At 51.8% G+C, this 15,041-nt stretch overlaps 1 protein-coding gene across 1 annotated transcript; it reads left to right on the top strand.

Moving 5' to 3' along the window:
• The first annotated feature begins 6,190 nt into the window (after positions 1-6,190).
• Positions 6,191-8,659, top strand: HES1 (hes family bHLH transcription factor 1). The gene is made up of 4 exons (XM_030860506.2): positions 6,191-6,525; positions 6,659-6,754; positions 7,001-7,088; positions 7,747-8,659. The coding sequence occupies exons 1-4, from the start codon at positions 6,418-6,420 to the stop codon at positions 8,295-8,297; spliced, it is 843 nt and encodes a 280-aa protein (XP_030716366.1). The 5' UTR covers positions 6,191-6,417; the 3' UTR covers positions 8,298-8,659.
• The last annotated feature ends 6,382 nt before the right edge of the window (positions 8,660-15,041 follow it).

Raw genomic sequence — 15,041 nt, 5'->3', positions numbered from 1 at the left:
GCCACTGCATGGCAACCAGGACTCTTGCTGCAAGCATTCCTGAATCCTCTTCTGTGGGTAGACACTTGGCTTTCTTGCCTATCCCTTTCTCCATCCAAATGCTGGGTGCAGAGCCGCTCAAGTGCCTCAAAATTAAGGGAAAAAAAGCTCTGGAAATTCAAAGTATCTTTATTAAAGTATCTATTTTATTTAATTAATTTATTTAAAGTGTCTATTTTAAATCCAAGTTCTGGCAGTGATCACAACTCTATAAACCCATCCTCAGTTTCCCAAAGCCCACAGCACTCTGGCGTGATGGAAAGGGCTTCGAGCTGGCCTCTGGCCCCCACTCTGGCCCTATGTTGCTTGAGCCAGTCCCTGGCCCTCTCTGGGCCTTAGAGTACCCACTTGTAATTGGAGATTGCCTGGACCAGCTTCCTCAACCTTTCTGGGTCAAAAAAGCTTTGAGATTCTACTAAAAGCTGTGGACCCTCTCCTTGCTGGGGCGGGGGGGCGGGAAATGATGCATTTGTTCATTCATTCAAAAAGTATTTATTAAGCTCCTGCTCAATATGCATGGAGAGACATAATTTTGAATTCCATTTCAGGGGGTTCCCTGGGGGTTCATCCGTGAACCTTAAGGTCAGAAATCCCTGTCGTGAATTCTGCTGTGATGAGCATATACGGACTCATCTAGAAGGACCACAACAATGATTTTAGTAAAGGATCACAAAACTACCGGTCAGGCAGATACCAGAAGACGAAGGCAGCAAGGCAGTCATTACATCATGCAGGTGATGCCCGGCTTCCCTCGCCTTCTCGGTGCCCCCAGCCAGCACGCACGAGGGCAAACACGCGTGCACACCGGGGCAGGAATGTGCTGTTTCTGGGCACTTGTACTGTGGGGAGCTGGCTGCAGCCCTACAGAGACAAACATCTCTTCTATCCTGGGCTTTATTTTTCTCACGGTCTCTGAAAGGGCTGCGATCAGGTGATAGGTGTGGGACTGCTCCCTGTACAGGTGCAGAGCAGGTATGGAGGGGAGGGGAAAATCCGCCCAGTGTGTACTTACTCAAAGCTCTTTCAATAGCCCTCCCAGGATAGCTCTTTGGCAGGGCAGCTACCACGTCCCTGGCAGGCTGCAGGGAATCTGAGTGTGAGAAAGTCAGTCAAGCGGAGGAAAAGAGGGGAAAAAAAAAAAAGCTTCAAGTCCTCAGGCAAAATACCTTTTTTCTTCTTCTCTCACTCTTTCTTCTTTCTTTAGCTTTAAACCAAACCCACAAACCATTCCGATACCCAGGGACAAAGGAGAGTCTCACTAGAGATGCGGTTATTTGTTTTATGGTTTAAAGCAAACAGGTGATGCAATAAGATGGAGAAAAATCACCCTTCATGGGGCAGAAAGGGGGAAGGAGACAAACACAGCAGCCCCTGATTGTATTTATTGGGCATGATACAGTGGGAAAGATTCCTGGTGTTTTGCTGGTCTCACATGGGGATCAAAGAAATGACCTCCACTGATGAACAGGGTTCAGTTTTCTCTGTGCTTTGGGGGGAGGGGTGGAGGGGATGAGGAAGACGGAAAAATAAAGGCTGTTTCTCTCTAAGGAGGGCTTTCCAAATCCAAAAGGCTTTTCTTGAGTTTAGGAGCTTAGTTACCCATTTGAGAAGGTGCGGAGAGTGTCCCGTTGGTTGGTACTATTTTCACTGCCCAGGATAAGGATGCTGAAAAACAGCATCTGAGCACACTTGCAAAGAAAGTTTCTACTTGAATGGTTGGGATGGAGGGCTGACAATTTCATGGCTTCGTTTTTTGTTTGTTTACTTGGTCCAGAAACAAATTCATGGCAAAATTTTGACCGGCTCTATCTGAAAATGTGTGTGTGTGTGTGTTTAAATTATTTGCTCATTCTACCAGTCTAAGCACTCCTAAAGTGGCAGTAAACGAGTTGTTGATTAACTATTTGGCCAACGAGGCTGTTTTAGGCACTGCAGTGAGACCATAACTTGACTATGTTCAACATTCTCCACGCACCTTCAGGGTGCCAAAGCCTCAGGAGATGACAGAATCAGGGGAGAAAAAAAAAAAACAAAAAAAAAAACAGGCTCTTAGGCTAGAAGGGACAGGGGGTGGCATGCCCTGCTAGTTAATTAGGGCCCAAGAGCAGGCAGCAGTCAATGTCATAGCAGAGTTTAATAGAGGAAGTCACTGGTTCTCATAGATTTGGGGGTAACCTGGAAAGGGTTAACTAACAATCTTCCCTGGGAAGATTTTCATTCCTTGGAAGAATCTGGGTCAGAGTATTTATGCAGTTTTTAAAAAGTCAGATGCTGAGCAGAAGCCTTTTAAGAAGCTTGCAAAGTCTGCACAGCAGAAAGCAGGGTAACTTCATAGTCTCATCACCTTTCACCAAGAGGATGTCAAACACACAGGGAAACTCCACTTTTTTCAAAAGCAACAGACAATTTTCTGTCATCACCACTTTTCCATCTGTTTAAAATAAGAAGGAAAAGTCCTTCCCCACTGGCCCAGGTTGCGGGTCAACAAAGGAGGCATTGTTCATCATTTCTTCAGAACATGATAGGACACAGCCCACTCTGCAGTGTGTAAAGAAAACAGCAAAAAAATCCCAGAGAGTAGCCTGAGGGGCAAGAGCGAGTAAACTCAGCCTGCAATGAGGTACAGGTTTGGCTGCAGACTTGAGGGCTGTCCTGGAAGACGGAAATGAGGCTTGGAAGGTAAATTTGGTCCCAGTCACAAGGATTCCTTGGTTGGACTCCAGGTTGTGGAGGAACATTGCAGTAAAGGGTAGGCAGGTTTCTGCAGAACTTGGATCATTGGACAACGTGCAGTTAACGCCCAGGTGAGCTAGTTCTAGGCAGGTGCTTCCGGGTGAGTGTCAGTCTACACCTGTCACCTAGGAACCTCCTTTACTGGTAGGAACCTCCTTGACTGGTTTGAACCTCCTAACTTGGCCCTCTGCCTCTGAACCTTGCAAACCACTCTCCACGTTTCCCCAGAGCCGTCTTTCTAAAGGAGAATTTTGATGTCCCTTCTCTGCTCGAGAGCATTTCATGGCTCTCCACTGTCTAAAGATAAATCCGAAGTCATTTAGCAAGATGTTCAAGGGCCTTAAGTCTCCTCCTCCTCCAGTGCCTTCTTACACTCCTGGCTGTCACATACCCTAGGCTCCAGATCATGTTCCCTGAATAAAGACCTCAAGTTCCAAAGTCTAGGCTTTCAGGGCCATGGGTACGGCCATCCTCCCCAGCCCCATGACTCACCACATTTCCAAAGCTCCAATCCTACCTATTTTTCAAGATACAAAGCACAGGACACCTCCTCCAGGAATTTTTCCAGGATACCGCAATTTATGAGTAATTCAATTATCCTAAAACTTCATTTTACTTCTATCTAGACATATAACTGTCTCTCTTGAACCTAGGACCTACCAAAGGAATATACGTGGAAATAGGCAGATATCAGCTGCACTTAAGAGTTCAGTGTCTCTCTGCCCTAGGCTCCCTGAGGGCAATAACTATTGTATTTATCCCTGTACCCCCCCCATATAGACCAGAAACAGTGTTGCCCATACAGGTGTGGTTCAGTGTTTCTTTTAGGTTCTCCTGATCTGATGGCTTGGGCCATCATCCAAGCCCTAAAAGAAAGGAATAATAGAGGAATGCTCGGTCATCAATCAGAAAATCAGAGTCTGTCTGCCTCCAGAGTTGCAACTCCTTACAGGCTGCCATTCTATCTCTCGTCGTGGTGATGCCAGGGTTTTTAACACAGTGTCTGGCACAGAGCATGCGTTCCGTAATGAGAAGACAGGGGCTTGCCCAAGGTCACCCAGAGTCGGGAACCGCTGAATCTCATTCGGGACGAGATCTGGTGAAATCATTTACAACATTATCTCAGTGGGGAGCTCAGAGGAAGGAAGGAATGAAGTGACTGAGAAATGTGTGCCAGGCCTCCGGCGGCCTCTAAGCCTAGGGAAGCGCTGGGAGGGCGGGGGGCGACATCAAACAAGACGCGCTCGGCTCCCGGGCCGCCCCGAACCGCCCGAGCAGCGCCCCGAGCTCCCGGGCGGCGGGAAGGGCGGAAGGGGTGGGGGCGTGGGGCCCGGCGACCCGGGCAAGCGGGCGGGAGGGAGGGACGCGGCGGCGGCGGTGGCGGCCGGCCGGGGCAGTGCGCGTCGCCCGCCCTGCGCGGCAAATCCCCCAGGGAGGCCGCCGCCAGAGCCCTGGCGCTCCCGGCCCGGCGCCCGCCACGTGGCACCCGGCGGCGGCAGCGGCGGCTCCTCCCGGCGCGCGGCCCGGCCAACCGGCAGCACGCAGCCGCCCGCGCCGCCCGCCTCCTCCCGGCCGCCCGCCGGCGGCCTCCCGGGCGCAGCGAGGGGGAGCTGCCCGGCCGCCCTGGACCCGGGGAAAGGGCGGGCGGCGCGAAGCCGCTTTAACCGTAGCCGCCGAGCGGAGGCAGGAGGCTGACCCGGCCGCTTCCTAAGTGCGGTCAGGCATCTCGTGACCGCGGCGGGCGCCGGAGGCCCCGCGGTGGGAGGGAGGGCCGAGGCTGCGAGCAAACAAGAAGGCCCCCACCCCTCCCCCGGGCTGTTGCTAGTGAGGCTTTCGGCAGAGTTAAAACCTCAAGCCCGAAATCAGGGGTGGAGTGGGGGGTTGGAATAATTCCCCACTCTCCACCCCAGGGCGTGCGCTCCCCGCCCGGAAGGGCTGACCTTGGCCCGGCGGAGTTGGGGGGGGGGTGGTAAGCTCCGGGGCTCGGCTCCCGCCGCCCCCTCGGATTCCTGGCCCGGCGGGGGCCAGAGGAGGGGGGCCCGGACACACACACACACCACACGCGGGGAGACACACACACACACACACACACCCCCCACACACGCAGCGCGCGCCAATGAGCCCCGGCCAAGGCGCAGGGGGCGGGGTTTTCCCAGGCTCTAGCACAGCAGCTGCTATTTACCTTCTTGGCTTCTCCCGGGGACCAGGAACCAGCCCCCGCGCTCCGCCGCCCGCCGCCGCCCCCCGCCTCCCTGCCCCCGGGGCGCGCGCACACACACTCACACACGCACGCACACACACATCCTCCCGGCCCGGCCGCAGCCGCGGCGGCAATAAAACATCCTGGCACGTGCTTCGGCTCCTGGCGCGCCCTTGCCGGCCGGCTGATGTCAAACTGCAGCTCGGCTGGTGTAGCTCTTAAAGGGCCCGCGCGCGCCGGGTGCCGAGGCTGCCCCGGCCGCCCGCGGGGCGAGAAGGAGGGAGAGGCTGCCGCTCCGCTCGCCACCTCAACATGCGGCAGAATCGAGAGCCGGCGGGTGGAAAGGGAAAGGGTGGCGAGGACGCGCGCGCGTCCCTGAGGCATTGCCATCAAAGCCCCCCTTGTTCATCTTTCATTTGAAATTCCATTTCCTTTCTGCTCAGTTGGAAATTATTCTGATTGTTTCCTGGGGAAACGCGGGGTCCAAAGCCCCAACTCTAGAAGAGAAATGAGGGCCGGGCCGGGGTGGGCGTGTGTCGGGGGGAGGGCGGGGATCAAAAACCACCTTGCTCTGAAAAACCTGCAAATGTAAGATGGAGGCACTTTTTCTGCATGCAAGAAGGAATTTTTTTGGTCCGTTTTCTGCATGGTCGACTTTCACCCCTCTCCTCCCCCGAATGTGCGGAGTCTGAGCGGGAAATCACTTGGATGTTTCCGTAACTTACACCCTTACACAATTCCCCCCTTTTAACCACTGCAATTATAACCTTTTATCCTTGCCCTTCTAAACCTTTTTAAAAATATATTTCAAATGAACTTCTTATTAGCGTCAAAGTAGCTCTGTTACACATGAACGGAAGTAAGGAGCAAAGACCCTAGCCCCAAAAGAAATAAACTAGACTAGAGCAAACCCAATGTGGAAAAATCCTCTCTAAAGCAAAGCCCAGCAGGGAGAGTAGCAAAGGGTTAAAATCCTTTTGATTGACGTTGTAGCCTCTGGTGCCCCGGGCTCAGGCGCGCGCCATTGGCCGCCAGGCCTTGTGCCTGGCGGCCAATGGGGGGGCGCGGTCCACGAGCGGTGCCGCGTGTCTCCTCCTCCCATTGGCTAAAAGTTACTGTGGGAAAGAAAGTTTGGGAAGTTTCACACGAGCCGTTCGCGTGCAGTCCCAGATATATATAGAGGCCGCCAGGGCCTGGGGATCACACAGGATCCGGAGCTGGTGCTGATAACAGCGGAATCCCCCGTCTACCTCTCTCCTTGGTCCTGGAATTGCGCTACCGATCACCAAGTAGCCATAAGATACTGTAATAAACGCTCAGCATTTGCTCAGTAGTTTTGCGAAAGTCTCAAGTAGAAGGGACATAAACAAAACAATTTTTTTTGTGTGTGTGAAGAACTCCAAAAATAAAATTCTCTAGGGATTTAAAAAAAAAAAGAAAAGAAAATGCCAGCTGATATAATGGAGAAAAATTCCTCGTCCCCGGTGGCTGCTACCCCAGCCAGTGTCAACACGACACCGGATAAACCAAAGACAGCATCTGAGCACAGAAAGGTAAGGGCAGTACCTGCATCTCTTGCAGCCCCAAGAGATTAAGACGGGGTTGGGGGCTCCTTTCTCCCTTAAAATCGAGGGGTGAAATGGCAGGTCCCATGGGAACTCAGCGCTCTTTTTTTTTTCTTTACAGTCATCAAAGCCTATCATGGAGAAAAGACGAAGAGCAAGAATAAATGAAAGTCTGAGCCAGCTGAAAACACTGATTTTGGATGCTCTTAAGAAAGATGTAAGTGGGTAATTCTGCTTTTTTTTAAAATAAAAAAACAAAATACTATTTCTCAGGTACTAAGAGTGAAACCCCCTTGCCAGCGGGATCTTCTCCGCCTGCACTGCATTCTCTGAGGCGGGAGGGCTGAGCCCCTTTAGCCGGGGTTTAGGGATGTCGCCACCACGGCCGGGGGTGGGAGGGACCCCCAGCACTCCGAGGCCGCTGGCGGGGCTCTCACTTTCCTCCCTTGCCTCTTCGGTGCAGAGCTCACGGCATTCTAAGCTGGAGAAGGCAGACATTCTGGAAATGACAGTGAAGCACCTCCGGAACCTGCAGCGGGCGCAGATGACGGGTGAGGGCGGCTCGCCGCGTCCCCCTCTGCGGGCGTCCCTCTCTCCCCGCGGTGATTTCTTCCAGACTTCCGCCCGTGGTTGTGAGAGGCATTCAGCTACATTTTACTGCCTTGGCTCACTCTTGCGTTCCCACGGTCTGGGGCTTATTTATAGCCACAACTCCAAGTTGTTACTGTTCCGGAAAGGGAGGGAGAGAGGTTGTAGCAGCAAGGGCTGCGGGCGGCTTGGCAGTAGGGGAAGCGGGTGGGAGCGAAAGGACTTAGAACCGTGGCGGTTTTTAAGCTGCGTGGAGCCTGGGGTCATCTGGTTTAACACTCCCTCCTCCCCCACTACAGAACGGGAAATACGTCTCGGATGGTGGAGAAGGGGGGAAGGGCATTATCCAAGGTCACATCGCGAGAGGGTGGGGAGGAGGCAAATCTGAGGCTTGAGATCAGTTTAAATGGAGCGACAGGGAACGGAGAGGGAGCGTCTCGGGTTCGGTCGCCAAGCTAGTGTGGAGAGGCGGATGGTTTTTCTAAACCCAGCCCGGTAGCCAAGAGGCAGTGCCGCGGGCGGGTGGTCAGGGAGGCGCGCGGCGGGGACCTCCCAGGGCGGAGGCGGCGGCTTCGGGGCCAGGGCTGTTCGGTGACCCGTCTGTCTCCTTCTGGCCCGCAGCCGCGCTAAGCACAGACCCGAGCGTGCTGGGGAAGTACCGCGCCGGCTTCAGCGAGTGCATGAACGAGGTGACCCGCTTCCTGTCCACGTGTGAGGGCGTTAACACCGAGGTGCGCACCCGGCTCCTCGGCCACCTGGCCAACTGCATGACCCAGATCAACGCCATGACCTACCCTGGGCAGCCGCACCCCGCCTTACAGGCGCCGCCGCCACCCCCTCCGGGACCCGGAGGGCCGCAGCACGCGCCGTTCGCGCCGCCTCCGCCGCTCGTGCCCATCCCCGGGGGTGCGGCGCCCCCTCCCGGCGGCGCGCCCTGCAAGCTGGGCAGCCCGGCTGGAGAGGCGGCTAAGGTGTTCGGCGGCTTCCAGGTGGTGCCGGCTCCCGACGGCCAGTTTGCCTTCCTCATCCCCAACGGGGCCTTCGCTCACAGCGGCCCGGTCATCCCAGTCTACACCAGCAACAGCGGGACCTCCGTGGGCCCCAACGCGGTGTCGCCTTCCAGCGGCCCCTCGCTCACGGCGGACTCCATGTGGAGGCCGTGGCGGAACTGAGGGGCTCAGGCCACCCCTCCCCCTAAATTCCCCAACCCACCTCCCTTCCCTCGGGACACTAAACAGGAACTTGGAGGCTGGGAAAGAAGGGAGGACTTTTGTGATTAAGTGGTTACTTTGGTTTTTTTTTAATTTCTAAAGTTACTTTTTTGTAGAGAGCTGTATTAAGTGACTGACCATGCACTATATTTGTATATATTTTATATGTTCATATTGGATTGCGCCTTTGTATTATAAAAGTTCAGATGACATTTCGTTTTTTACACGAGATTTCTTTTTTATGTGATGCCAAAGATGTTTGAAAATGCTCTTAAAATATCTTCCTTTTGGGAAGTTTATTTGAGAAAATATAATAAAAGAAAAAAAAGAGTGAATGCTCTTATGTCTTAGAACTGATTATTTCAGAATATGTAAAAAAGGCCTCAGCAGAATTTGAATTACGTGTAATCTGAGAATTCAGGAATTGGCTCTTTTGTTATTAAAAGAACATTTTAAAAAATCTGTCCAACCTTCTACCAACCCTCCTTGAACTAAATTCCATTTAATTTGTGAGAACCCATCTGATATGGCTTCCCTGATCAATTTGTGGTCAATCTCTTAAAGGATTTCAAAAACTTTTCTAGTTGCAATTGGGTAGTTCATTCAGTCCTGGCACTCATGCTGGCTCCTTCTGAGGAGGGTGGAACAGGGCTGAATTCATGAAGTTCATCAATCCGGTACTATTGCCCACTGCACATTTACGGGTGGCTCCTGCACCACTACTGCCCTGGGGCAGCTCACCAACATCCAAAAACAGTCTTCATAGTTGCAGCCTCCAGCCTTCAAGTGTCGGAGTCTTCCTTTAATTAGTCAGTCTTTAGGTGCAGCTAGACATTTTCTGTACCAGCATCTAAAAGTTTGAAATGCCTCTCTGCACCCTCTTCAAGCAAGCTGAGAAGGTCAACAGATTCCTTCTGCCAAGGAACAGCTAGTTAGACTCCCAAGTGGAGCCCGAGTCCAGATGATTAACACCAGACATATGTTTTTGATAAGTTTCTGCGCTTGGCTCTAATAGAGAAAGCATGTGGGGGCCTTGCTGGCAAGCACACAGGCCATCTTCCCCTTTTAATACAAACAGCAAGCGACCCCTTTGCTTGGTCATGCCCCATTTCCAGGCAAGATGTGGGCTCCAGATAGAAGCAAAAGGGTTGTCTCCGGTTTCAGCTCACATAACCCTCCTTAACAAGTCCTAACTCAAAGCGGACAGCTTTAAACTGTGCCAGGATCTGCAGGGAATTTCTTCCAAATCCCATCACAAAGGCTTGTCAGATTTTGTCAGATTTGGCCAGGTGTTTGACTGCATCCAGGTGTTGGGGAAATGAAAACCACGAGCCCTGCGAGACCAGACACATCAGCGGCGCTGTGGGTCTGGCGGACGCGCCTTCCTCCCCCACCGACGGCCAGTCGTCCTCCCTGCCCGGCCCCTCCCGCCAGCCTCCTCTCACCCCCCTTCTTTTGGAAGGGCTTCTGGGAGGAGAAGGATGAGGCGGGAGAGATCAATCTTTGAAGCCTTCCTAACAAAGATAAAGCCAACGATTTTCTGTCTTGTTTCAAAAGCTTTACCTCTCCCCCACCTAGCTGGTGTGGAGAGCCGCTCTATCACAGGAATGATCTAGCAGACAGCAGTCAGTTTTCTCAAATACCTTCCACCCAGTTTCAGACCTAGAGTGAGACGTTTAAAAGATACTTTAAAAATTTTGGCTCCTACTTGCATCATTTTGTGTCTGGGAAAGGTGTCCAACACACCTTCCCCCCAGAGAAATACACACATACATACACAGTCTTCTTTATCATATCATTTTTCTGCCGTGTCTCTCTTGTTTAAACACAAACATAATAACAATTGCTCTTTTAAGACACCCATTCCAAGCTCAAATGCTTCACTTGGTAAATCTGTCCTCTGGCTCCGCTGGAAATGTCCCAGCAGAAATAATGGAGACAACAGGGTCTCATTTTTATAGAAGTACATTTATGTTCTTAAAAATTGACACACACACACAGTGAGATCACTAAATCAACTCAAAACTAAATCTCGTTGTCTTTTCCTGCGCTGAAGGGGAACAACTGAAAAAAATGGATTTTAATATCATCAAAAGCACACAGATATGGGGGGAGTGATTAAGGAAAAGAAGTAAACATTTGTTCGTTTGAAAATAATTAGTAGTTTGAAAATGGTCTTTTTTCCCCTGAATTTGGGTTTAAACTAGTAGATGAGGCATTTCTGTACAATACAGAAAGAAAGGGGAGACCCTAGGCCCCAATGGGGATTTTCAGGCTCTTGTGTCAGCTCTGCCACCAAACTCACTGTGTCACTTTGGATGAGTCATTTCCCTTCTCTGGAACATTTCCAAGTCCGTAAAATGAGAGGGTTTCTGTCTAAGGCCCTGTGCCCTCCTGCACCCAGGCTCTTTCTGGAGTAATTAGTTGGGGGAGAGGAGAAGCTTCAATCTGGCCCCCACCTGATCCTTCGGGCCTGAACTAATTACACAGCCTCGGGTCGCACCCAGCAGCCCCTCTCCCCCGCCCCCGGGCGGTGACGATGTCGCCTGGAGATCAGGCGCGGCTCCCAGCTCCACGTCCGGATGCTGGCCGCCGGCCTCGCTGCCGCGTGCATTAGCCTCTCAATGGAGACCCTCGGGGCTCCGGCCCCCCGCCGTCCCCGGCAGCATCCGGAGCGGAAAAGGCGCTGAACTAGAAGGGGGCTCTCCTGGGTCTAGACGGGCGCCTTCTCTAAGCGGTGAATTGCCGCGGCTGGGAGGCGCGCCCCATTGCACCCCACGTGTTGCTGGAGTGGGGACCCAGGGGTTAAGCTGGACCCCCTCATCGTCACCGCCGTCCCGGGAAACCTGTCATTAAAGTCAATTAACTTTTCCCACACCCCTTGGCCGGTAACAACCCGCTGCTAGCTTCCTCCCCGGCTCCTAAGTGCAACCAGATGGGCGGCCGAGCTGCCCCCGCCGCGCGCCCGCCGGGGCCGCCAGGGGTTCCAGGGAGGCCGCCAGGGCCCGCGGCCCGGGCGGGGAGCAGGTCGGGGCGGCCACGCCGGGCCAGCCCCGGCGGCCCTGCAGCCAAGGTGGTTTGCTTAGCAGGCCCGGCTGCTTTCTGGCAGGAAATGAATAGCTCCCAGATGAGCTCAGGCAACCTGAGAGGTCGTGAGAACGGCGCGAACCCCCGCCTGTGCAGCCGGCAGCCTGCCAGGCCGCGGGGGGAGCGGGCGGCGGCGGCGGCGGCGGGAGGCCGGGAGGCCCGGCAGGCGGGCGGGCGGCGGCGGGGGGAGAGGGAGGAGGGAGCCGCTGACACACGAGCCCGCGCCCGCTCCCGCTGACAGGCAGGCAGCCGCCCGCGCCCGGCCGCCTCCCCCGCTTCCCCGCCCGGGGCCCCAGCGCCTCCCAAGCAGCAGGCCCTTAGCCGCAGAAACGCGGCCGCCCGGCCCGCCGGGCCCGGGGGTGGGGCCGCCTGCCAGTGTTTTTCCAGTTCCCCCGGTAGCTCCGGGCCGCATTTAGAAGCCGGGAAACTGGGCCGAGGCCAGTGTCAGGGCAGCACAGGCCCTCGCGGCCGCCGGAGCCCTGCCAAGCGGCAGGCCAGGCCTTGGGCGGGGGCGGGGGGGGCGGAGGATGGAAGGGGGGCGGAGGATGGAGGCGGCGCGGGGAGCGGTCGGGCAAGGGCGGCTCAGCGCACACCGTCGTCCCAAAAAAGACAGAGCCAACAGACGGCAACTCGCGACTCCGTAAAAAAGGAATCTCATCTTCGAAAACCCATTACCTACTAAGTGCCCAGTAAGCCCCCTGCAAGCGCTAAAAAGATAACACTAAGTGCCACCCAGCCCCTGCCCTCCCAGAGCTCTCAGTTTAGCTGGGGAGACAGACAAACAGCCAAGTGACTCACCCCCGACCTGATGTGGGACGTACCAGAAAAGAAGTTTCAACAAAGGGCACCTAAGAACAGAGAGATTGATTTCTGATTTGAGAGGAAACCAGGTAAGGTCTTCAGAGAGTTGGCACCTGAAGCGGAGAGGTGACAGATGCGTTCCACAGGAAGAGATGGGAATGGAACTGTGAGGGAAAACGCAGAGAGAGGTAAATATGTAAGTCCAGTTTGGGGGAATTTCAGGAAGTTTGCCATGGTGGTACTGAAATTTTCAAATATGTGAATTGGCTCAGAGGTCAAAAACATAGAGCCAACCAAGGTTGTCTGCTTCAGTCCTTGGACTGCAGAATAGCCCAGAGGTTAAAAGCACATGATCTGGCTTCAGGTTGTTTAGGTTGTAAGTGCAGGCAAATTACTTATCTTCTCTGTGCTTCCTTTGTACTGTACGTGTCATTTGTACCTCACAGGGTGGTACGGCATAGGGTTGTGAAGATGAAATGCATAAATGCAGGCAAAGCATTTAGCTTGGCATGTAAGCCCCCAGTGCATGTCAGCTATTAATGATTCCTAAGCCACAGTGAGGGATGTTCACCAAACGGGAAAGCCAGCCCTGGCCTTTGCCCAGTGATTTCAGGAGCTGCTTGTAATTGCACCGGGCCCCATGTGAGAGCACCACTGCCTCTTCCCTAGGTTCTGAATTTCATGTATGCATTCAATAATTATTGAACCAGGTACCATGGAAATAAAGGGAAAAGAAAGGCATGATCTCTGTAGCTATAAAGCTCACAGTCTAGTAGGCCCAACAGACTAGTTTAAAAACAAAAATGAATTACTCTATGTTAAGTGTCATAAAAGAGGAGTAGTGTACACTGGTGGTACAAAAAGATGGTGACACATTGTAACAGGTAACTTTTGCGGCCTCCAAATCATGATTAATTTTTGTATAAATTTTTGTGACCATAGAAAGTGCTGGTATAGTAAATAACTAGTCAAATTCTACCTAAGAAAAATTAGTGTCAAATGGTTAATTTTAAGATTAATCGTTTTACAATACTAATATCTTTTGAATGAGCAGAGTCACCTTGATATGGTCAAGGAATGCACTGGGAGTCAGGGAATCCTGGTTCCAAACTGGCCACTGCCTGTGAGATGCTAAGCAAATCCTCTTAAGTCTCTGGTCTTCAGTTTCCTCACTGACAAGGTGAGAAGCTTAGACCAGAAGTCTCTGAAGTCCTTCTCAAGTCCACAGTCTGTGATTATCTCCTCAGCATGCTTCCGTGTGCCTCTGCATCTTGACACTTGTGATGGGGCTACAAGAACCCCAAGATTTTGAAACAGACCTGAAGCATGGGCCCTGTACTTCCACTGTTGCAAGGAAATAGGCCACATGTTTTCTTGGAGACCTGCTGTGTTAGTGAGAATCGTGTTCCCTGTGTGACCCATCAAAGGAAGACTACATCTAACAGGATAGATGTATCTAATATCTGCCACTAAGACCCTATCCTTCGCTGTGATATCTTGTTATCTTACTTGGAAAACAGAATAGCAAGAGTTAAAAATGCCATCACTTTCCCTCTTCACCCTAAGCACTTTCTCCCCACCCCCCTTCACTTGCACACTTCTTTTCTGAAAAGAGAATGTGGTCTGTTGATTACCAGACTCTCTCCATTTAGGAAACATATTTCCCCAGCTGGTTAGAGTTTTTCCACTAGTACACTTACTGAAGTAACTAAACTTACTGAATTAGTCTGGTTAAACAAGAAGAAATTAGTGAAGTCAGTCTGAATTAGTGAAAAATCTGAATTTTAAATATCCAATAGGAGGAAGAACAGCAAACTTGGCAAATACTTGTAGTGAGTCTGAATTCATAGTTTACAGAAAGACTTGCTTTCATAAAACTAATGCACTAAAGTCATTTAAAGACTGTATTCTCTTAAGCAGGTTAAACATAGCTCTTCAGTATTATTTATACTATAAATCTCTATAGTAAGAATAAGAACAGCCATGATTTGCAGCTCAAGTAAATAATTGAAGTCTAAATTAATAATAAGGCTTGGGCTTCCCTGGTGGCGCAGTGGTTGAGAGTCCGCCTGCCGATGAAGGGGACACAGGTTCGTGCCCCAGTCCGGGAAGATCCCACATGCCACGGAGTGGCTGGGCCCGTGAGCCATGGCCGCTGAGCCTGCGCGTCCAGAGCCTGTGCTCCGCAACGAGAGAGGCCACAACAGTGAGAGGCCCGTGAACCGCAAAAAAAATTTAAAAAAATAAGACTTTACTGCAGCTATTCTTTCTATGTCTGGATATGTTTCCAATTGTAATTTGCCTTTAGTGAAGCAGGGATCAATGAATCTTCTCTTTTTTTTTAGAATTGCAAGTATCAATGATAGCGATGTTATTTAAGGAACATTCTTTGTAGTTTACTCTTTTGTTATTCACAAATGTGATCTGTTTTCATGTTAAACTAATTCTGCTAGTTTAGTCATCAATATGAGACATGAAATTTATAAATCCAGTTGAGAAAACCTCCAGCCTAGAGAAAAATTACTTCAGTTGACAAACACCACCACCCTAACCTTGATGTTTTCTGTGACGTAGTTTATCTTCTATCAGCTTTTCCCCTAAGCCATAAATTTGTCCCTAAGGCATCAGAATGTGAAACAGGGATATTATTCCTTAAGGGGGCCAGGAGAGGGTAAAGGCCACGTCAAATCAGTTTCAGAAGCAAGTACCATATATGACGTTTAGGAGTAAAAGTAAGTAAAAGTACTCGAGGCATTTCTTCATTTTAGTGAATACCCAATAGATATCTGGGGTCAGGGATGAGATACAAACCATAAA

Source organism: Globicephala melas, chromosome 4, assembly GCF_963455315.2.
Source record: "Globicephala melas chromosome 4, mGloMel1.2, whole genome shotgun sequence".
NCBI classification, from domain to species: domain Eukaryota; kingdom Metazoa; phylum Chordata; class Mammalia; order Artiodactyla; family Delphinidae; genus Globicephala; species Globicephala melas.
Note: the sequence above shows the minus strand (reverse complement) of the source record. Positions and strands in the feature narration are given on the sequence as shown.

Excerpts from the sequence above, each read along its gene's own strand:
- HES1 (XM_030860506.2), top strand. The coding sequence starts at position 6,418 with ATGCCAGCTGATATAATGGAGAAAAATTCCTCGTCCCCGGTGGCTGCT. Across the intron at positions 6,526-6,658 it reads CAGCATCTGAGCACAGAAAG|TCATCAAAGCCTATCATGGA; the intron begins GTAAGGGCAGTA and ends TTTTCTTTACAG. Across the intron at positions 7,089-7,746 it reads GCAGCGGGCGCAGATGACGG|CCGCGCTAAGCACAGACCCG; the intron begins GTGAGGGCGGCT and ends TCTGGCCCGCAG.